This window comes from Engraulis encrasicolus, chromosome 23 (assembly GCF_034702125.1).
Source record: "Engraulis encrasicolus isolate BLACKSEA-1 chromosome 23, IST_EnEncr_1.0, whole genome shotgun sequence".
NCBI lineage: Eukaryota > Metazoa > Chordata > Actinopteri > Clupeiformes > Engraulidae > Engraulis > Engraulis encrasicolus.
This window is the reverse complement of record NC_085879.1, coordinates 22,455,014-22,478,432: the sequence shown is the minus strand read 5'-3', so window position 1 is coordinate 22,478,432 and position 23,419 is coordinate 22,455,014. Positions and strand designations below refer to the sequence as shown.

Sequence of the window (23,419 nt, the reverse complement as noted above, 5' to 3'; positions counted from 1 at the left end):
AGGCCTACAGTGGTTAAGTAAAAATGTCATTTGTTTAAGCTTTCTACAATATTATGTAATATGATTACGAGGGATAGTGCACTGCTGGCATGGAACGAACAGCAGGGCGGAAGCGGAAATACCCCTGTGACGTTTTGTTATGTACACCAGCTGATCTGGTAATCAAGGCGATCTGGTTAACATCAGCCAGCAAGTCTGCAAAAGCCACCGCGCCCTGACATCTTACCTGGAGTCTTTGTTGGTAGCCCGCAGCAGGTAAAAGACCACTAGATTTCGGAGAAATGCCTCTGGTGTGAAGATTCGGGCCTGTTACGCAGCGCGGATTCAGCTATGCAGACAAGGCCATAACAAAGTGGCCTAGTACGCTGTTCGGTTTGCTGGGCCAACTGAGTGGCGTTTCGAGACTGCAACATTTGGATCACTCGGCATAGAAATTATTGGTGAAAACGATGGATACCTCAAGAATGGCTATACGACATCGGTGTCATCCGCGGCGTCCAGTGTCGCCATAGAAGTACTCTCAAGGGATATGTCTTTCCGTGAAGAAAATAAGCTATCCTAGCTAACTCGCTGGACTAGTTTCAGCAGGTACAGCTAGTGACAGAAGACAAATAGTCGACAAGGCAACCCTGATGCGAAGTTAGGCTACTCGCTCGCTGCGGTTTTATTCTAACAGAAATTTGGTTAGTGTTCCACAGAAAGGGCAAGATGTGGCTAAAGCTGTTCTTCCTACTTCTTTACTTTCTGGTGTTGTTTGTTTTGGCACGCTTTTTTGAAGCCATAGTGTGGTATGAAACAGGCATTTTTGCTACACAACTCGTTGACCCTGTCACGTTGAGTTTCAAAAAGTTGAAAACCATCCTGGAATGTCGAGGACTGGGTTACTCTGGTTTGGCAGAGAAGAAAGATGTCAGAGAGCTGGTAGAAAAGTCAGGTGAGTGTTTTTGTTGACAAACTACACGATACTGTGATGAACACAGTCACTGTCATCCTTGATGGTTTTTTTTGCATGGTTATTGTGTTTGAATTGATGTCTAGTGTTTTAATATATATAATATATATATATATCTCTCAATCTTGGTGTCAATTTATGTTTAGGGGATCTGATGCAAGGAGAACTGTACTCAGCCCTGAAGAATGAGAAGGAACAGCCTGGGACAGATTCAAGCACTACATTCAGTGGGGAGATGCACTTTTATGAACTGGTAGAAGATACTAAAGATGGGATATGGTTGGTCCAAGTAAGTGGTTTTTGTTTATTTATTTATTGATAAAAATGAAACCCTTATTTACTCTTTGGACTTACCAGGATCATATTTCGGGCTATTGGTTAATCTCCCATTAACTAAATGACAGTCTATCCAGGAAATGTAAAGAGTGTTTTTCTACTTAAATTGATGCATGTAGTGTGTCTGATTTCCAGATGTACAACGAGGAAGACCAAGCACAAGCGGAAAAGATTAACACCTGGTAGCATGCCAATAACATATCATGGTTTATTATTCTAGGTAATAGCTCAAGGCAGGGATCCACTACTGACCAAAGGTAACTGGGGGAAAATGATCCAGAAAGTGTCCCAATTTGGTATCCGGACCGGCACTTTCAACTGCTCAAGTGACTCAAGGTGAGAGACTGTTGGTAAAATGGTTGAAATAAAGACTGCTATCCATGCACCTATTACAGTATATTGTACAGTACTTACAGACAGATTTTTATTTTATTTTATATTATTTCATTTAAAGGATGAAAACGTATATTTGAATGTAATAACCTCATTGCCATAATTACAATGTTGTTGGTTTTTTTTTGGGGGGGAGGGGATCAAAACATTCCCTCCACCTCTGCATTTGTCTATGCATCCTATACATTGCAATAGGCCATTGACCCGCTGTTTACCAATGGTTTACATGTGGGATCCTAATTTGGGTAAAGTGACAATATTGTCTTTTTTCATAACCATAAAGATTAATAAGCTGCTGACTGTTTTATTGCTGCAACCAGGGATGATAAGACGGTGTGCTCTTAAAATGGTCTTATTGTTGCCCGACATGGGCAGCCAACTAGAAAACAGTAGTATTAATGAACAACAGACTGTTATTATCAACTCAACTGAGTAAGGACTTTGTGGTCAGTTCCAGAATTAAAAACTGCATATCAGTGGGTGTCTGCCGTGACCCAGTCGGCTAAGGCAGTGGTTCTTAACCTATTTTTCTTAACACACTCTCTTACCTGTGCCTAAGATAAGTCTTGCAACCCCATCCCAAACATATACACATGTATACACACTAAAAACGGATTTAAGTGATTAATTACAATGATTCTCACTTTGAGACATTAATCAATACCTTAATCACTTTACATGGGGAACAAAACATGTTTTAATTTTGTTTTGTTTTGGCCTAATTATAATGTTCGCAAGCAGAATCCTCAACAGCAAAAATTCCATGCACCCCCTGAAATGTCTGGCACACCCCCAGGTTAAGAACCACTGGGCTAGGGAACCATACCATAGATTGTGCCAACTCACATGAAGGCTTTCCTCCTCCTCTCCAGATACTGCCGTAAGCGCGGCTGGACAAAGTCCACCCTCATCATGTCCGTGCCGCAGACGTCTTCCTCCAAGGGCAAGGTCATGCTAAAGGAGTACAACGGCCGGCGCATCGAGACGGAGCACATCTTCAAGTGGATGACGGCGCACGTGGCCAACCGCATCAAAACCATCCGCTCCTCCCGGCAGCTGGAGGACGACTGGTACCAGCAGCAGCAGCGGGACGAGCAGCACCATCATCCCGCCGTCAAGATGTTCCTCTTCGCCAAGCTGGACCAGCCGCCGGCCTTCTTCTCCGCCCTCAGCGTGAAGTTCACTGGCCGCATCGACTTCATCTTCGTAGACGTGCGGAGCTGGGACAACGCCAGCCTGCTGGAGGAGATCGGCGTCAAGCAGACGCCCTCCTACGTCCTCAAGACGCCAGAGGGCATCTACAGGTATGGCAACAGCACAGGCGAGTTCATGTCCCTGCACGCCATGGACACGTTCCTGCGCTCGGTGCAGCCCGAGGTCAACGACCTCTTCGTGCTCAGCCTGGTCATGGTCAACCTCATGGCCTGGATGGACCTGTTCATCACGCAAGGGGCCACCATCAAGCGCTTCGTGGTGCTCATCAGCACGCTGGGGACGTACAACTCGCTGCTCATCATCTCCTGGCTGCCCATCCTGGGCTTCCTGCAGCTGCCCTACCTGGAGAGCTTCTACGAGTACAGCCTGAAGCTGCTGCGCTACGCCGACACCACCGCGCTGGCCTCCTGGGTGCGGGCCGACTGGACCTTCTACTCCTCGCACCCGGCGCTCTTCCTCAGCACCTACCTGGCGCACGGCCTGCTCATCGACTACTTCGAGAAGAAGCGGCGGTGCGGCGAGGAGGACCAGGAGGCCAATGCCAACAACCTGGAGTGGCTGAGCAGCCTGTGGGACTGGTACACCAGCTACCTGGTGCACCCCATCGCCTCCTTCCAAACCTTCCCCAACGAGTCGGACTGGGACGACGACCCCAACTTCCTGCTGGAGCGTCTGGCCTTCCCAGACCTCTGGCTGCGCCCCCTGGTGCCCATCGACTACATCAAAAACCTGCCCACCTGGAGGTTCAGGTGTTCGCAGGGCGGCAGCGCCACAGACGGACGTAACATGGACTTAAAAGATAACATTAGGCAAGAAACGTGTGGGTCGTTCAACCAAGACCCGGGTGAACATTCTAGTGGTAGTGACTCGGACAGCCCTTGCGTTGGTGACAACGGCAGTAAAGCAGATGATTCCTGGTCCGGTGTGGAGTCGCAGGACGGCGAATGCTCCCCCTGGCCAGACGACATGCTCTACTGCACCGAATGTGTCGTGTGTCTGGAAAACTTCGAGGTCGACTGCGTAGTCATGGGGCTGCCGTGCGGTCACGTTTTCCACCAGCAATGCATTGTGGTCTGGCTGGCCGGGGGTCGGCACTGCTGTCCCGTCTGCCGATGGCCATCATTCAAAAAGAAGCCATTAAGAGCGGTCCAAGGAGCGGACTCGCAAGAACCGGAGTGACCTCCGCAATCCCTCCTGCCACCGGCCTCCCACAACCTAACTTATATAAATACTTGATGTGTACATTGTTAGTCTCTAGTTTTTTGTCGTTTTTTTTTGTTTTTGTTTCTGTTTTATCCATTGGCTTGAGCCTACTACATGCATTTAGAGGGTATATGAGTTGCAATGGGGTAATATAATCCTAACATCATTATTATTAGCATTGGTAATTGTCAACAACAAAAAAAACAATAACAGTGGATTAAGATTTCTTAACCCTATTGGGGATCTAATTTGCCTTGTTCGTAATAGATTAATAGAGATGAATCTGCAATGCAGCTATTAATTGTTCAAAATCTTCAAATGTGTGAATGCCTCGTTTCAATGGTTTTGCTTTGTTGTTGATATGAGGCAGCCCTCTTTACGGTATGATCCTGGTCCCACTACTCGTATGTCTCAAAAATGCAGGTGAAGGTCTTGGGGAAAAAAATGTCACTTAAACGCTCAGCTAATGAGCAAAAAAACGTATTGTGTGCTTAAAAAGTTTGTCAAAATATGTAATTGTTACAATTTGAAATCAAGTTACTTGATAGACTTTAAATTTGTTTTATGTTCTTGACAGACATCTTGAAGGGTTACTATGGTCAATTTATGATCAAAATTATTACATTCAGATATTTATCTCCAGGCATGTTGTTTTAATATTTATTAAGAAATGAGAAATCTATGGAATGGTCTGACGTTATGTCTTAAGATACCCATACGCCTCTTTAAAAAAGCTTGCACAAGACCAAACGATGCACACTTACAAACTACAGCTATTCTGTTTGTGTCTGTGTGGTGTTGTAACACTTAATGGAAAGCTGAATCTTGCTCTAAAAGCAATTTTATTTGGCAATGGCATAACACTATGACAAAACTGGATTCTTGTGCTCTCTTCCGGGATGTAATCTGAATCAGAACAGTTTATGGAGAGAACTGTAATATTCATCAAAATAAAGTTTATTTTTCACCTGGACTGACATTGTGGAAATGTTCCCAAATAAATTTACTGTGTGCCTGTTACCTTTATTCATTGTCACTTGTCTTTTCAGGCTTTTTTGGGGGGTCAGTTTGAAGAAGTTGTTGTTGATGCCCTAAACAGGAGTCAGGACCAAGCTAGGGAGAGAGTTTACTCTAACAGGGTGGGTTACAGTTTTTGAGACTGTTCTATCTGCCCCCGATATAACTTGAATGTTATGCAGCTTCACATTCATTATATGACATACATTGTGAAGGAATCTTGAAAAAACGTTTACAATACAATTAAGTTATATTCAGGGGCCCTACAGAATGTGGGGTCTGTTTTAAAGGTTTCTGTCTTCAATACAGGCCTAAAGTGCAAGGGGAAATCCTTGCGTTCAGTCGGCCCTTGGATGACTTTTACAGCCCTTGGAGTAATTTGAAGTGGCCCGTTGAATGAAAAAAGGTTTCTCACCCCTGTTCTAACTGTATAGGGAATGTTTACACTTCTTTCACAATCTGTTTAAACTGGAAATATGTGGAAATTATTTTTTCACCCTTTCTTTCCCTCCTTTTCTCTTTCTCAGTTATGATGCCAAAGGCAGCCATTCTTGTTTCAGGACAGCATTTTTCCATAATATTTTCTTTATTTTTTCTATGCATATTTTGAACATAAATTAGACATTATTGTTCACAAAATTATTCAAACAGGATTCCCAGTTTTCAAGGTTGACCTTCGGCGTTCATCACGTAGCACTCCTTTAACTATGAACTCATGACGCAATTTTTCGCAGTTGGGCGTGCCTAGAACGCATGCGTGCCTTTTCTGTCACTCGGCTTGCTAAACGGCGCTAGGGGAAAATTGCTGTGCTGGGGCACGACAGCATATGAGGTTTATCATCTTATAATGTTATACTGATCGGAACCTCATTCTGTTCCTTGAAACTACTGCGCTAAGGGAGTAACGACCACAATGCTGCGTGTCTGTTTGAGAGGGGCAAATGCAGCAGCGCGGGTAAGAAAACTGGCTGGCAAGCACAGACTAGCGTGCTAACCCACTAGCCACACTGAGGGAACGGTCACTCAGTGACCCATTCATAGGCCTAATTTAGTTACCTCTTGCCAGTCAAAGGAAGCGGTACTGTTCCTGAGTACATTGCAACAATCATTGCTTTGACAGCTCAGTGTTCAGAAAATACGTGATGGACACAACCATGAAATTTGCAATTTGATTGAGGTTAAGAAGCTTGCTGTTATCTTGTGCTACTTTACGCAAAGTACGTAGTGAAAAGAGGCGTTTACCTCAGACGACTGGAGCAGTTAAGCGAATGAAATTGCCTGTTTTCATGACTGACATGATAAGGCACCAATGTCTGCGAGCATAGTTACGCACAAATCGGCGGTTTGTGTGTGTGATTCATATTTTCTGTCATTTACCGATGTTTGTAACAGTTGGATTTTGGCAAACGACCCAATTTCTTTATTGTAGAACACACGCCATGAGTGATGCAGATATAAATCTGCTTTGAAATGGGCTCGCTGCAACAGGGCGTTTCGTGTGTGTAGTTTCCATGAAGAGGACGTGACCTTGTCAGCCAAGAAGTTCACGAAGTTTCGTTTTGAACCTGGCTTTATATGTTCTTCAAGAATATGTGAAATACCTTCCACTTAACCCTGGGTGTACCTAAACTTTATGAAGACCCAATTGTCTATGGGCTAATGTTAGCAGTTAGCTCTCATGCCTTACTGTCTGTTCTAAAATTCTAGTAGCCACTCGAGGCTACCCTGCATGAAATTGTAACAACATGCCGACTGTTTAGAATCACACACACGTTACAACTCATTTCTTTTTTTTTTTCGTAGACGTTGGATTCTGTTGACAATATCGGTCTCCACACCCCAGCGATCAATTAGAACTCAATGTTCTCAAAGTCACCTAATATTGCCATATGTGCCATTGGATTTGCCTTTAATAATGGCTTTAATGGATATTGTATGGGAACCGAAACATCCATACTGTGGATTACACCCTTATCGCTAGCAACGCCCACTGTCGTGTACGCATCTTGGAGCAGATAAAAAAAAAAATCGACCAGTAGTCCATGTTGGTTCTAGACATTGCAGGTCGTTGTCCGATGATAATGTCATATCTCGTTTGTGTTTCCATCCTAGCAATGTGTTTGTGGGAAAGTGGCCGGCCACCCTCCCTTGCAGCACTGTCGTCGCTACACCTCAGCCGGAGACTCAGGGTACGTTGTGTGCACTATGGAGACCCTCCAGTCGGAGGGATGGAGATGGGAACAGATTGTACTTGCTGCATCACAGCCAGCTTAACCTACAGCTGATTATCAGATGCTAGCTGTTTTTGCTGAATGCACTTTGATGCTTGTTACTTTATATTCATTATGTCGAGTCATGAGACATAAGTCGTTTACCAATTTAACTAATCATGATATGTCATTTACCAATAATGCCGTTGTTTACATGCTTCATCGATGCTCTGTATTTGCATTGACAGAGTAAGTGCGGGCAAAATTGTGGCTGCCAGCCTTCTAACAGTGGGCGGTGGGCTTGGCGGCACAATCATTTATGCCAAATGGGACCCCAAATTCCGTTCAAATGTTGAGAAGACCGTCCCATACTCCGACAAGGTGTTTGGGATGACGCTGGGTCCCCCTCCGCCTCCTGTCATCGTGCCAAAGAAACCGGTAAGACCCCCACTGTACTATTTAGAAAACAGAAGTATGTTGCATTTAACTTTTAAATGGCATTAAAATGTAAATATATTGTATTATATGTTTTAGTTTAAATGACGGTATATTCAGCCTTTGTTTATTCAAGGGCATTGCTGTGTGAAATTACACCCTAACCTTATTTCAAATCTGATATTGATTGAGGAATTACATCTTATGGTGTATGCCTGATGCAACTTCTGTTTTTCATTGTTTGGAAAAAATGTCCTCTTGGGGGTTTTGACACTGTTTGTGAAAAATAAATAAATAAATTAAATCTTCCGGCAGGCAAAAGTGGAGCCCCTGCAGATCTCCTCAGTGTCCGAGGCCACCAAGGACTCCAAGCAGCCGAAGAAGGAGAAGAAGGCCAAGGAGGCCGCGCCACCCCCAGAGGAGGCCCCAGCAGTGGAGGAGGCCCCCGCTGATGCTGCTGCACCTCCTCCACCACCTCCTGCCCAGACCATCGAGGGTGAGACAGACACCCGCGGGAACGCACACAGCTGTTTGGGTTGGCTAGTAGCGTTCGAATGGAAGTTGTTTGTTGAGAAGGAGTTGGAGTGATATTTTTTGTCACGGAAAGTAATATGGATATATATCCTAAGGGTTTCTTTTTTCATTATTAAAATGGAAGGAGTGGAGGAGTTGTGGTTGTTTCCTCGAAAGAGTACCTTCCACAGCGGTTGTGAATGACAAGTGTCATGTGACAAGTTGAGAGTTGAAGTGATATTGTGGTATTAGAAATGGATGTGGGAATACTGCTTTTCTAAAGGTCTTACCTCTACGAGCTGCATTATGGATTGTATGGTTGTGTGACGACTGACTGAGCGTTTTCTCGAAAGAGTACCCCTAGATATTCAGTGGAATGCTGCTCTGCACACTGCTGTTGGCGGTCTCTAGTGTCTAGCAGAAGTTATTTGAAGTGATACCTTTGAAGGAAATTGTTATGGAAAAATCGGCTACATTATCATCAATTGTAAGGTCGGAGAAAAGTTGTGGTTGTTTCCTCGAAAGCACACCTCAGGGTGTTGGATTAAAGCCAGAAAATGTTGTTGTTATAAGCTTGTAGTTACCAGGTTGTAGATTGAATTGCTGAGTCATGCTGAGGCAAAGGAACGTTAAGAACTTTATCTGATTTGTTGGGCCAAAAGTAGGCAAAATTTCATGACATTTACTTGGGCTGCAACCATGCCTTGATATGCAGCATTTTATTTGAGTGGAGAATACTTTGCAGGTTTTCTTTTGTCACTGCTTGTGTAAGTGAGCCTTTATCTGGGGGAAAAAATTGCCAAAATTTCATGTAATTTACTTGAGCTGTAACCATGACTTTATATGCAGCATTTTATGAGTGGAGAATACTTAAAGCGATGGTTCGGAGTAGAATCACCCAAATGCCATTTGAACCGTGACACCCATCCAGCTTTACACCCGAAGTGTTTTCTGCCGCAGGCTTACATCAACAGAGTTGCCGTGTTATTCGATGTTTATTCCGGATAGCTTGACTCAAGCGCATATGGATCCTGGGCACCGTCTCCAAACTTTCCCCACAAAAATAACATGTCATGACACCAAACTTCTACAGTATAACAAATGTGGTTTGTACTCACAAAAAGATGAATTTGAAACTTTGTACATAGTCCAGGAGTTTATTAGTAACAACACACGAGACGATTAGCTTTTCTGCTGCTAAACATCCGTCGACGTCACTTCCTCCAGCTGGGACTTTGTTGATGGAAACAAATACACGTGAGTCCGGAAGGCGGAAAACTCAAAAAGACAGCTTGCACTACAACTAGAAATTAACCACTTCGGATTTAAATTTTACCACGTTTAATAAATAGAAGACGATGCCACACTCGTGCATATATCCTGGCTGTGGACTAAAACACAAACCTTACAATAAAGAATAAAGATCCATATGCGATTGAGTCAAGCTATCCGGAATAAACATCGAATAACACGGCAACCCTGTTGATGTAAGCCTGCGGCAGAAAACACTTCGGGTGTAAAGGTGGATGGGTGTCACGGTTCAAATGGCATTAGGGTGATTCTACTCTGAACCATCGCTTTAACAGGTTTTCTTTTGTCACTGCTTGCCTTGTCTAAGTGAGCCACTGTCTCCTTGAGTTGACTGAAGGTTGCGGGGCCTGTCCTGCCCACCTGTTTTGTCTAGCTGGAGCAGCTGTTTTGCCACTGGATAGCTGGTGCTGTTTTCAGCTCTTAGTTGTTATTTTTGCCTAACAGATTGCATGCACATGGAGCTCAAGGAGGAACTGTCTTGAATCTTCTTTTTGTCCCTTTTTCTGCCTAATGCTGGTTACAATTGTATATCGATAATCTGACTGAAATGCATGATTTATTTTTCTTTCGCCACTGTTCTGTGCTTCAGTAGGTCTTTCTCTTCTGGATTAATAGTCATTATAATAGCTTTTTCTGTAAAGATTGGCCAAACTTACTAATGATCATTTTAATCACTCTTTTGATTATTAAAAACACCTAACTGTAATCAGTTTCACAACTGAATATTGAATGGTTGCATGAGACGATCTAGAGTCTTGCTACTGATGTTTGCTTTTCAAAAGGGCAGGGTTTCAGTTGACATTTTTTTCCAGATAACATTCAACAATGGCTGCCTGGGTGCACCGGTGTTAGCCTTCCCCCTTCTCTTGCAAAACCTGTCCCCTATCAGCAGCATGCGAAAGGTTCCGCTCTATTCTGCTATTCTAGTCTTGACCACTCCCCGCTGTGTTCTGTGCAGAGGCCTCCGCCGAGGCTGCCCACATCATCTCGGCCATCAGCGATGTGCCCTCCGTGCCCGCGCCGGGCACCGTCGACGATGCCTCTGCTCCTCCTCCTCCTCCCGCGGCGGAGCCCGAGGCGGAGGCTGCTCCCTCAGCCGAGGCCGCAGCTTTGCCTGCAGGTCTGTGACACCTGACCCGCCCTGCCCGGCCCGCCCGTCAGCCAGCCGGACAGCCTGCTACACACCGCTCTCTCTTGCGGCCTCTCTCTCTCTCTCTCTCTCTCTCTCTCTCTCTCTCTCTCTCTCTCTCCTTGACCTCTTTCCGACCTCTCTTCCCGACCTTTCACCTCATTCCTCCGCAAAAAGACTACCCTCTGCAGGGACAGCCTCCAGCTTCAAATCTTTAGTATTTACAATAAACGATAATTCCACAGGCAAGAATAGTATTTTAAAACAAACGTACTATTACAAAACAGCCTCATAGACAAGTCTATCCGTCTCTGGTCTGTAATGGTATATCATCTGCAGTTATCGGGTCTAAAGACGGGTCTTTTTCCCTATAACCAACACTAGTATTTGCAAGTTCAATATATTAACACGAGAGCCTTACTTTGTTAATTTTAAAAGATTTAAGTGACTGCTTTTGGCTGCGAACTGCATTAATCCTTGTCTGTGGGCACTGGCACTACTGTGTCTAGAGATTAATCTCATCTGACCTGCTGGAGTGTCTGGACTGCGAAGGGGCATACTAGGTTCACTCTCTCACGCGCTTCCTTTTCTTTTCACTCCCACTCTCTATCTCTCCGTCACACACCCTTTTCTTGCATGTGGCCTCCACTTCATCACTGTCATCCATAACCGGATTTCTCTCCCTCTTCCTTGCATGGCTCCCTTGTCTGCACTCATGGCACGCACGGCACTCTTGCTCGTTTCTCTTCCTGGGTCAGCTCACTCTTCATGCGCTCATGTGTTCCCATCCCACCCATCTGATTGGTTCATTCCGCTTGGAGTGAGAACACCCAGTTCTCACTTTCACCATCGTCATCACTACTAATAAGGAGTTGCCTGTGAGGTCATGCACAATGCACATGCAACTCGAACTCACACAGCGTTCCATCATCCATGTCTGTATGTGCGTCCATTCAGGATAACTTGGTGTTTGGTGTAAAGGGCTTATTTCACATGGCTATTGTTGTGTGTGTGTGTGTAATTCATGTCAAAACATCCAACTCGCTTTGGCCATATTATTGCTATATTGCGTGTATAGCATGTCGCTTTGACTATTCGTTCATGAATGTGCATGAACGCATGGAATTAATAAATAACCACATACTCCAACCCCTTGGTTTACACATGCACAGAAAGTGTGTACATATCAATACATAATTCCTCCGTCCTTACGTTCTAGTGTTCTAGTGTCCTCTGTTCTTGGCCCCATTTCCCACGGCGGGGGGCGGAGGAATCAAGCACCGCTTTTAGGGCATCTCACACCTCCCCTCCTCTCTGCTCCCTCCTCCTCGTCCTCTCCCCTCACCTGGAGACATCCTCGATGACATGGAGGCACGAGGCCGTAAGGCCAGAGGAAGCGACAGGAGGGAGGGATATTATTGATATGTACCCGCCGTGTGTTTGGGTTGAATTAGGAGCCTGAACTGAGGGTGTGAACGTACTGTGTGTGTGTGTGTGTGTCTACTGTGTAGGGGAATGTACGGAGTGTGCTCATGAGCCTGCTACACTGAAAGAGAGGCCCGCGGAGGAGGTGACTGCTCTCCTGGCTGCCAAGGATGCGGCTGAGCAAGACACTCTGGCATGTACGTGGCTCTCAAACTCACTTCCACCTTCTGCGTCTTGTCTCTTACACTTTTACACACACACACACACACACACACACACACACACACACACACACACACACACACACACACACACACACACACACACACACACACACACACACACACACACACACACACACACACGTACAAACACTTCTAAATGCACCTTTTACTTTTTGCATCTTTTTCACTATGTCCACGCACCCTCCACATGCAGTGACGTGCTGGTTTGCTGGTGACCCAAGTACACATGCACAGACATACACTCACATACTTCCAAGTACCGTGGCACAGATATACAGTAACATACTTCCTCCACATACCACAGGTGATGGAGTCATGTGTATTGCATTTGCCGATCTGTATCCTGCATTTGTGTTATTAGCAGCCCTCCTCTGCTTACTGACCCCCCCATCAGCTTCTACAGTTATCTGATCTGATTTGTCAAACTCTTTTAACACTCTTCTTGCTGGGTTACTGCTCTCTCCGGTTTATGGATTTGCTTGTCGTTTCCTCGGGCATGCATCACCCTTGGTCATCTGTGATTAATTTATATCAGTCTGATTTTAGTATTATTATCACCATTTCCTCTTCTTCCGTGTTAACCAGCCATCTCCAGTAATCTGGACGAGACGCTAGGCAGCTCGGCCAAGACCACCATGGCGGCCATCGGAGCCCAGGAGGCCGCCCTCGCAGCCATCGCCGTCCACACAGAGAAGCTGAAGGAGGCCATGGACGAAGAGGTGAGGACTGGAATTAAATTAACACCAGCCAACTGGCCAAATGCTGATGACATTTCAGTTTGGCTGGTAGAATTAAAGACCAACTTAATAGCCGCTTTGACCCATTAATGAGTCCGTGTTTGGCTAGTAAGATTTAACATCTACTAGCCATTTTGGCTGGTCATGAAAAAAAAATGAGATCCCAAGTTATATACACATCTGTACATATGTCATACGAGTAACATCTGGTATGGCACAAGTCATGTGGGGAATGTACAAAGACCTTACCTTCTCTCCTCAAGACCTTTCAATGGAGCCCCAAGTGAAGTCCAGTATTAATTGTAATCCTCGCAGGAGGAGAATTGTCCTCTGCATTTGACCCACCTGGCCTGGATTTGCATTTGCATTTGACCCACCTTGTAGCGTCACTTTGTACATTCACATGAGCTGGTCTACACTCTAAGCTCCTATCTGGCCTAACCAGAGGCCAGAGGTGTTCCACTAATCCTGGCTCGGGCAACATTTTGGAGGTGCAAGGGCAGTAGGGCAAGCCTGCCTGTCTTAGGGGTTAACTGGACTCAAAAGTTCTCAATGTTCCCAAGCTGAAAGGACACGGTGTCTGAATTCCGTGAATTTGTTCAAAGATTCCACAAGGGAACCTAACATGAATCCCCAACCCATGGTGCCTTACCTTTTGTACTCAGGTGTTCAAGAAAAGCAAGGCCATTTATTCATTGTTTTATGTCAGGTTAGATGACTGGTCCAATTTCCTACTAGTATGCCAAAGGTGAATGAGAAGCAGTACAGCGGTGAAGGAATGACTACAGGCTGTGAAGGACACATGGTAAAGGTCATGTTACGTTCTGATGTTAGTGGAGTGCTTGACAAATTCTTTGAATTCCTCTCTCTGCCCACAAAGGGTTTTCTTAAAAGAAATGAAATGGGTTAAAATGCACTCTTTCTTCCGCCAAATGATGACGTATACATTGTAAGTGTCTTCCAACCCAGACAAATGTTTTTAGGCAGTTGGGACTGCCATAGATTGTCAGAATATTGAAGATTGGCTATGACTTCAGGTGATGAGAGTAACTCAGAAAAACGGGATGGCTGTAAGTGGAGAAAATGGATGCCTCACCTTGTTCAATATATTATTATTATTATTGTGTGGTGGTGGGGCTAATCAGACTATTTCTAGTGGGTTGCACAGTCATTGGTTGGTGTCCTTGGTGTTTGAGGTATTTTTAGATGGCTTTGCTGTCAAGGGGTCAGGCCCCAGGAGATATGGTGTCCTGCAGGCCCTCTGGTGTTGAGAACAGTTTTACGTGACAAGGGCCAGGGAACCAGAGTCCCCAGACATGCATTTTCACTGACAATTTAGATAATGTTGAGTCTCCATTAAGGAGGTCACTATTGCCCCTTAGACAGCCTCTGTCAGTCTGCAGAGCCGTGTGTTGTTTTTGCACTGTGGTCTTGTACTTGTAAGTCAGCCGCAGAGTGTCTGGGTCTGAAATGCCAAATGCCATTAGTGTCAGGTTTTATGTAGCAAGCCAAAGGCCAATTTTACAAAGCACTACTGTGTAGGGTCTCAGGGTGCAAATGTGACCCTTTCTTGAAAAGCAGTTGGGAATGTACTGTATTGCAGATGTTACATGATACAGGGGGTGTATACTGTATATATAGAATAAGATGTTCACTGCCACTGCTATGTTGTCTTGTACAGGTCAACGTTGTTTCCAAAGGCCAATTTTTACAAGGTAGTTGTGTGTAGCTTCTGAGTGAGACTGCGTTGACTGTGGTCTCATGATAGAAGTGTGTAGCCCTTCTGAGTCAAGCAGTTTGAAATTCTACATTTCACATGTTGCATAAGTGCAATAAGATTTCGCCTGTCCATATTGTGTTTTGCAGGGTGCCGCGGACACAAAGTCAGCCCAGTGGAGGGCGCTGGAGGAGGCCCTGAACGAGCGCAGCAAGGCTGTGGACGAGGCCGGAGCCGCCCTCCTCAGAGCCAGGTGAGCTGTGCGGATCAATGGACAACAGCAGGGGTATTCAATTATATTTCAACGAGGGCCATTTTTTCAAATTCCTCCCAGTAAAGGGGCCGAACTATACGTATGTATTATGGTTGCCGACTGTCAATGAAAAAAATATGGGAGACTTCATTGAAGTGGAGGGTCTGGGGGTCCTCCCCCAGAAAATTTTGCATTTCTTAGATGTAATTTCCTGCATTTTAACGTCCCGTGTCCCGTTTCAGCATGATAACGGAGCCCATACTTTTATCTCTAAATTCCAAAAAACGATTCTGTATTTGAAGGGGCTTGTGGGGGGCCAGAACCTTGCTGTCCAAGGGCCGCATCTGGCCCCAGGGCCGCCATTTGAATAGCCCTGGCCTACAGCAATAAAGACCCTATTCTTGATATTTATTTCCTTTTACGTGTGATGCATAGAAATATCAACCAAAACATGTTAAAGGAATAAACGGGAGAAAAGAATCCGCCTGACGTGCTAACTTCTATTGTAGTACAATTAAATTGTCTTGCAAAGCTAGCTGAATGACCATAGTGATGGCATGCACAGGATTGACTGCTTAAAGATCGCCTCTCAACGTAATTTAATTAATATTGCCGTGTTCCCAATTGTTATTGAATGTGTTACGCGTTGGTCCTGTTTTAAAAAACGTTCTGGTTGCTTTGTTTCAAGACGTTTTTGCAAGCTGGCAAGGTGGCTTGTGGAGAAACGAGAGAGTGTTCCGTGTTTCTCGTGGAAATGCGTCTCTGATTGGCTCACTCCTCCTGCTCTCAAAGAAACGCGTCTCTGATTGGCTCAGTCCTCCAGCCTTGGGAGAGAATGTAATGGGAAACAGAGTCGCCACTTCCCCGGATGGTACTGCACTATAGGGGCGCCAACGGAGGCGTGCAGGCTCCATTCAGGGCTGTGCTCTTTCGACAGCGACCCCTAGGCGAGCTGTAGGCACGAAGCAACAGGAGTGAGCAGGCTTTATGTAAGAGGCTTTGTGCTGTGTGTGTACCTGAGAGTAGCAACCAGCTGATAGCTAAGCTAAGCTATGTTTCGGACCACCAGACGTTGCTTGTTTTGAAAACAAGCAGAAAAAAATTACTCGACATGTTTTTAGATAAATGGGTCGATATAAACCTTTGTGGGCAACGCCTTCTTTCGACGTGACGAAACACAGAAAGGCTTTCGTGATTCGCTCGTTTCTCTGCATTATTGATGTAAATTGGGAAACACCGGGAAACACAGCCAGGGGAGTTGACGCACCGCTATGAGAGCCTTGCAAGTGAGTTTAACTTGGAGTGACCGTCCGATCTTCGAAAGGAGTGAGTAAAACTGAGTTTTATCGGAAGTTGGCCTTTAAGTTTTTCACACACCTTGAAGCAGTTGCAAACAAACTGTCTTTTTAGATACTATTGCAATAAATACCAGAGGTGTAAGATGCTTGTTGTGTGGGCACAGCAGTGTGGTTGTTAATCCTTTTATCATGTTATTAACAACCTATGATGTCTGTCATTTCTTTCTCTGTCTCTGTCTCTCTCTCTCTCCCTCTCTCTCTCTCTCTCTCTCTCTCTCTCTCTCTCTCTCTCTCTCTCTCTCTCTCTCACAGAGATGAGCTTGAGAAACTAAAAGGAGTGATCACCTCTGCTAAGGACACCAACATTGATGCGGCACGGCCACAGGTGTTGGCAGCTGAGGAGAACCTGCATAACATGATTGTAGACCTGGACAAAGTGGTGGGCAAGGTGAGGAGTCCATATCCATATCTGAACCACCACTCCCACCTCTTCACCTTCACAGTGATAGTTTCCATTTACTTTCTTTCTTTCTTTCTTTCTTTCTCTCTTTTTTTCTCTCTTTTTCTCTCTCTCTTTCTCTCTTTCTTTCTTTCTTTCTTTCTCTCTTTTTTTCTCTCTTTTTCTCTCTCTCTTTCTCTCTTGTTTTCTCTCTTGCGGTCTCTCGCTCTCTCGACAGATCGTAAGCTCTTTTGCAACTCATGCTTATTTAATGAGGTCCAGTTTCTCTCCTGGCACGGACATCCCTATTAGCATCAGTTTCTTTGTGGTCGACACTGTCTCAGGCAGGGATGGCTGGACCAGAGAAAGCTGCTTTCAATTATAGAAACTTGTGCACTAAGTGGCAAAACAGTAAAGTGGCATATTTGATTGAAGTTTATGTTCTTTATCAGCCCCTAGCCTTGTTAGATGCTTCTATCGACTGCACTCTAATTACCAAGGACATCTAGTGACAGCCCAGGCTTGCGAAAGCGTTGCCATGGGACTAGATGGGGAATTACAATGAGAGCATCCTATACAGTACATGTATATCATCCTATTTGTTATTTTGATTGGTTATAACAATACCTTCATATTGCATGTGCCTTTTAGCCAATCAGCATTGCCTCTAACAAGTTTCTAAACCCTAACTAATTGAGATGTGGGTCAACTGGATGTCTAATGTTGTCCTGATGATTTAAATGCTGTGGTTCTGCCTGTAGGTCCAGTTAGCCCAGTCCGAGGCAAAGATCGTGTCTCAGTATAGTGACCTGGTCAACGAAGCCAAGGCTCAGTTCCAGAAGGAGCTGGACAGCATCACACCGGAAATCAAAGCCAGCTGGAAGGGACTTGGTAAACAAGCAACACACACACGCACACACACAGGGTGCACGCGCACACATACACAGGGCGTACGCGTACACACACACACACACACACACACACTAACACACAGATACTAATGATGGTATTGGCAACTATTACAAGTTGTAGATCCAAATCATCTCCGCCATTATGATCACTGATCTGGTCCCAGGCCGTCTGTGACCTTGGCAAGCGGTTATCAGCTGGTTTTGTCTCACCAGCTCGGCATTCACACCACATGTTTTAATTTGATAATCGCATTACAATAATTGGAATGAGAAACTTTTGCCCTGGCAACACATTGGGATTTTCAGCCTGAATAGTCAGCTGTGACTGTGTGCTAAACAGATACAAATCCCCATTGAAATGTAAACATTGACAGAAGGCCTGTAGGGATTAGTTTGGGAAACCTGCTTATTATTTTACATTGTGTGGACAAATGGCCATAGCAGTAGCAGACTTCTGAAAGCATTCCCAATCTCGTATGAGGTTTCACTGTTAACCTTTGTCCTTGTTCTTACACCTCACCCCTCTCTCTTACAAATGTGTCAATAGCAGAAGTAAATTTGTGATGTGCAACACTAGTAGATATTACAATAGTTGTTAGACCAGTTATTGTACTGTAGCCTACTTAACAGTGACTCCTTAAAATAAAGTGTTATAGAAAAGTAAAAACGCAGTTACAAATTGGATCCAATCAGCTCTAAATCAGCTGATCGTAAGTCAGGTACTCGGTGAAGTCACCTGTCTTAGAAGGAAACTGGGGCTGGGTTTTTACTTTTCTGTCACTTAAACTTTTACTTGTTTTTACACCTGCCCTCTCCCCATTCAGAGATGGCAAGTTGACCACAGATAGCTTGAACTGTGATGGCACATCTTCATTCTGAGCACTTTCTCTGTCTTCTACGTAGTTGCAATTTTGACCTCAATCCTGTTCTTACACTTACATCCCTTCTCCCCATCCGCATAAACAGAACTTTTCCCACACATCTTCATTCTGAAAGCTCTCCCGGTCTTCTGTGAAGTTGCAATGTTCAACCTTCAATCCTGTTCTGATATCTGACACTACATTCCTTCTCGCCATCCACAGCCGGCAAGCTGACCACAGACGACCTGAACTCCCTGATCGCGCACGCACACCGGCGTATCGACCAGCTGAACCGCGAGCTGGCAGAGCAGCGTGTGCGGGAGCAGATCCACATCGAGACGGCGCTGGACCAGCAGAAGCTGGAGCACCAGAAGGCCCTTGAGACGGCCGTGCTCACCGCACTGGAGCACAACCGCGAGGAGATGAGGCTCGAGCAGGAGAAGAAGGTAGGGGAGCAGAGAGGTGTATTCAGGCCAACAGAGAACCATGTCTGTGCCTAATCGCGAACCAGAAAGAACCGAAAAATACTTGGTTTGTCTCTGCGAACCGTGATGACAATGTGGCCGTCAGCAGGTTCGTCCGAGTAACACAGTCATGTGCGGCAAAGTTCAGAGCCTGGTATGAATGCTGGTGGTTCGCATGTGAACAATTAAATGCCAAATGTAACTGGTGCGTTCACGGGCACCATTCTGGTCGGCCTGAAAACCGCGTGAACATCATCTGCGGGCAACAGTGGAAGATTTCCAACTTTGGCAATAGTGTTTTTGTGAACATCACATGTGGGCAGCTGCGGAGCACGACATATTCTAGAATCTTAGCGTAAGCAAGTCTGTTAGTCACGAGACATTTGGATGCAGAAGCAGTTAAGAATAAAACCTATTATTTTGCATCACTAAAATCAAATGATTAGGGCTGCAGCGCATTTTCACAAGAGAATTTAGAGAATTATTGGACAATTCGAGATTTTTAATGGAGTCTTTGTGTAAGCTATTCCATTGTCGGCCAGGAGATGAGGCAGAGAGGATGAGCAGACCAAAATTTGTTCAGCGACTTCACAATTATGGGTTAGAAATCACTGGGTTGGAAGTAATTGTGGGTTGGTCATCCATGTCTAAAATGTCCTGGCTTGTCCTGTGAGAACCAGTGAATAGTAATGTGTTGGAACTGCTCAATGGAGGAGATTGAATGATGCGGTGTTGGTCAGTGATGGTCCGGCTTGGTAGGCATGTACTGCCAGAAGTGGTGGATGAAGATGCCGGGTGAAGTAAAATGAAGTTAGCCTTGCGGATGAGGGTTGAAGGTTGTGCCGATATGAATATGACAGAGATGACTGATGAATGTACGTTAATGGTATATCAAAATTGAAACTGTGCTGCTTTGGTTGGTGTATAGGTGGCAGAGGTGCGGGAGGTGATGGAGGCGGAGATGCGCACGCAGCTGCGCAGGCAAGCGGCTGCACACACAGACCATCTGCGCGACGTGCTCAAGGTGCAAGAGCAGGAGCTCAGAGCAGAGGCCGAAGAGGTAACCATGCGGCCGCATACACAAACACAAACAGACACTCCATAGTGGTCACTCTAGTGGTGTTTCTATATTCCCATTTTGATGTTGAACATCCATTATATAAGAAGAAAAAACTCCTGCACACTGACTATTTCAAAATTTTCTTTAATACACAGTGTTTTGGTGCATTTTACGAACTGTTGTGTAATAAAGAAAACAGTGAAATGATCAGTGTGCTGTTTTTTCAAATTGTCTGACTGACGCACGGGTCATCTCCTTTGCCCCTGCTAGGTGAGGTGTGTGAAATAAACACAAGTTTCACCATCCATATAACTTCATTTAAATGTCATCATCCCTTGAACAAACTGCTTGTAGAAAGAGACCACAAATCAAGCACACAAAAAAGTACTGTTTAAACTATTTCACTTGTGTGGTGATGTCGCAAACCTGTTGTGCTGTTTGTTTGCTCCAGACCCTGACCAACAAAATGCAGGAGCAGGAGACCCACTACCGCAGGCTGACCCAGGAACAGCTGGACGCCTTCACGCTGGACATGAACGCCGCCTACGCCAGGCTCAAGGGCGTGGAGGAGGCCATCGACAGTGAGTCACCGCAACTACACTCAGCAACCCCGGGGCCAGATAATAATTAGTTAAGGCAGCGAGACGGGCCCTGTGGTGTAGATAAGCCTTTTGGCCCAAGTCGACAGCCGCCATGCACATGAGGACAATGACTCCAGCACTCCGGCTACTTCATTAGTCGAATTACCACTACCTCCAGGTTACGGTAACCTGGGTGACCTCGGTTCAAGTGTTGTTAAAGTGATACTGTCCCATTTTTTGAAACAAGCTTATTTTACACCTCTCCTTGAAATGATTTAGAGTTTTACCTTTGTCCTGTACTTTCAACCATTCTCTGCGTATGGCAGTGCAAATGTACCTCTAAGCTAGCAGTTAAAATTTTGTCCTATTAGACTAGTTAGCCGCCAGCGAATTAGATGGTTGCAATGCAATTTCCTATTGGCAACCAACCACACATACGTAAGTTGCTAACTGGCACACTTGCTAACTGGCTAGCAATGGTGTTTGGAGAAACGCCGCACCTGTGGTTTGCCATCAAGACACCTTGGAATACCCCCCAGCCAGGCCAGATATAATTAGACAGACGCCTGTGTGGTGTGCACAGTAGGGCCTAAGCCTCAGGCAGGGCCCAATTGGACAGATGATCTCCTCTAGCAGCCAGGATTACACAGATCAGATCCGGGAAGATTAGACTGAATGCTGTTGTCACGACTCGCAATGATTGGCTCATGGCACTTCTGCCTCAGCATTTGCTACTGAGCTTTAAATTGTTTTGGAGTAAAACAATTACTGTTGCATACTGAACATACAATGTAAAACATTTGTATAAATTGCGACTAGACTCTTCATGCTTATTTTGTTGACTTATTTCCAAGTCGAATTTGTTGTTGTTAATATAGAGTTGATAACATCCCCCTCGCTAACTTGCTATGTTCGTCTTTTTTCTCTTCAATCCTCTGTGTTTTTGAGATAATGGACTTGTTCATTCTAATGTGGTGTTCCCCTCTTCTGATTGGCTCTTCCAGGTCACGTGATCGCTGAAGAGGAGGCGCGTAAGGCCCACCAGTTGTGGCTCTCTGTAGAGGCCCTGAACTACTCCCTCCGCACGTCCGGCGCCGACGCCCCCACAGAGCCCCTGGAGGCCGCCGCCCTGGCCGTGCGTGAGAGCTGCGCCGACAACGAGTTCGCCCAGGCGCTGGCGACGTCCCTGCCCACCGAGTCGCTCAGCCGCGGCGTGTACAGCGAGGCCTCGCTGCGCGCCCGCTTCCAGGACGTGCGGAAGCTGGCGCGACGCGTGGCGCTGATCGACGAGACGCGCAACAGCCTGTACCAGTACTTCCTGTCGTACGTGCAGGCCGCGCTGCTCATGGAGCCCGAGCAGGAGAGGCCGCCCGAGCGCCTGTCGCCCACCGACCTGGACACCTTCAAGCTGCTGTCCTACGCCTGCTACAGCATGGAGCGCGGAGACCTGGAGCTAGCCGCCAAGCTGCTCAACCAGCTGACGGGCGAGCCGCGCCGCGTGGCCCAGGACTGGCTCAACGAGGCACGCCTCACCCTGGAGACCCGGCAGGCCATCAGCCTGCTCTCAGCCTACGCTAACGCCGTGGGGCTGGGCACCACCCAGGCACCATGAGCCGCCCTCCCAAAACCTCCAGCCTCATCACCCAGAACCAGGGGTGCATTTCTCGAAACCGTAGTTGCGAAGTAATTTCCCCACTGGCAACTACCCACGTTGCTAACTGGTTATAACGACTACACTTTCGAGAAACGCAACCCAGAGCTGGAAGACACGTGGAGAATACGGAGAGTTGGGAGATATTACGAAGTTCTGCAGGAGGCGACTGTCACGCGAGCTGTATATTTTCTAAGTGCCGCGGCTCAGGCCCCAGGTAGCTAACAAGGAAACGCTTTTGATGTATCTGTGTTTCCCTCCCAGTCTCCTGAGATATGTTTTTTTTTATTTAAGAGTCTAAAGGAACGATATCAGTCAGAAGTCCCGAAGCACTTTTTTTTTTGTTTTTCAAACAATGTGGCATTAGCCTGCTTAAACTAAAAAAAATAACGTGGCCTACCACTTGAAACAGGAATGGAAATAAGAATAAACAAAGAACAAACTGTTCTGAATGTTGACATGTACCTCATATGCATACATGAATTTCGTCAAGTTTAGCCGTTGTACGGGAAAGAATATGCCACTCCCTTGTATATAAAGAATGCACCCCTCTTCCTACTCACTGATTTCATTGCTGTGTGTGAGCTTTGCAGCCTCAGCCAGCCTCCAGGTTCATACACATGCTAGATTTTACACCTATGACACTAGCCATCTTCACTGTTTTAAAGCCCACCACACACAGACACGTCGAAGGTTGTTGTTCAATTTTGTCAATGTTCCCATTCTTTCATCTGGTCAACCCAACTGACCACAGGCAAGACATTCAAATAAGAAATCCTGTCCATGTTTTTTTGTCATGCTACACTTCTCCCTTAGTAACATTGGATACTAATAAATCATGGATGTTGTGAGTATCTGGACTTGTCTTGCTTTTCTTTATAGCTATACTGTGTATGATTTTCTCCTCATCTGAGGTTTTACATGAATATCACTGTTCATGCTGAGTAGTCTGAAGTGTTACAACAATGCAGCCACCATCAAACTATTACATAAAATCCAACGGTTTCAGTTTCTTTATGGAGACAATTACTCAATTGTTCATATGTGAGTGGGTGAAAAAAATC

The 23,419-nt window shown here is 45.6% G+C and overlaps 2 protein-coding genes across 4 annotated transcripts; both read left to right on the top strand.

Moving 5' to 3' along the window:
* Nucleotides 1–9: 9 nt before the first annotated feature.
* rnf103 (ring finger protein 103) lies at nucleotides 10–5,125 on the top strand. The gene is made up of 4 exons (XM_063190591.1): nucleotides 10–934; nucleotides 1,099–1,241; nucleotides 1,509–1,624; nucleotides 2,554–5,125. Exons 1-4 carry the CDS (start codon nucleotides 709–711, stop codon nucleotides 4,073–4,075), a joined length of 2,007 nt encoding a protein of 668 aa, XP_063046661.1. The 5' UTR covers nucleotides 10–708; the 3' UTR covers nucleotides 4,076–5,125.
* A 737-nt stretch (nucleotides 5,126–5,862) lies between these two features.
* Nucleotides 5,863–23,209, top strand: immt (inner membrane protein, mitochondrial (mitofilin)). Of its 3 annotated transcripts, XM_063189795.1 has the most exons (14): nucleotides 5,863–6,071; nucleotides 7,229–7,305; nucleotides 7,575–7,764; nucleotides 8,077–8,257; nucleotides 10,544–10,705; nucleotides 12,226–12,336; nucleotides 12,970–13,103; nucleotides 14,988–15,091; nucleotides 16,702–16,837; nucleotides 17,590–17,719; nucleotides 18,822–19,045; nucleotides 19,992–20,123; nucleotides 20,575–20,704; nucleotides 21,709–23,209. In XM_063189795.1, the coding sequence occupies exons 1-14, from the start codon at nucleotides 6,030–6,032 to the stop codon at nucleotides 22,314–22,316; spliced, it is 2,361 nt and encodes a 786-aa protein (XP_063045865.1). In that variant the 5' UTR covers nucleotides 5,863–6,029; the 3' UTR covers nucleotides 22,317–23,209. The 3 variants fall into 3 exon arrangements, with proteins under 3 accessions (XP_063045865.1, XP_063045867.1, XP_063045866.1); XM_063189797.1 differs by lacking the exon at nucleotides 10,544–10,705; XM_063189796.1 differs by lacking the exon at nucleotides 12,226–12,336.
* The last annotated feature ends 210 nt before the right edge of the window (nucleotides 23,210–23,419 follow it).

Coding starts and splice junctions, on each gene's coding strand:
- rnf103 (XM_063190591.1), top strand. CDS start 709: ATGTGGCTAAAGCTGTTCTTCCTACTTCTTTACTTTCTGGTGTTGTTT. Junction 1,242..1,508: donor ATGGGATATGGTTGGTCCAA/GTAAGTGGTTTT, acceptor TTATTATTCTAG/GTAATAGCTCAAGGCAGGGA. Junction 1,625..2,553: donor AACTGCTCAAGTGACTCAAG/GTGAGAGACTGT, acceptor CCTCCTCTCCAG/ATACTGCCGTAAGCGCGGCT.
- immt (XM_063189795.1), top strand. CDS start 6,030: ATGCTGCGTGTCTGTTTGAGAGGGGCAAATGCAGCAGCGCGG. Junction 7,306..7,574: donor ACCTCAGCCGGAGACTCAGG/GTACGTTGTGTG, acceptor TTGCATTGACAG/AGTAAGTGCGGGCAAAATTG. Junction 19,046..19,991: donor GGCTCGAGCAGGAGAAGAAG/GTAGGGGAGCAG, acceptor GTTGGTGTATAG/GTGGCAGAGGTGCGGGAGGT.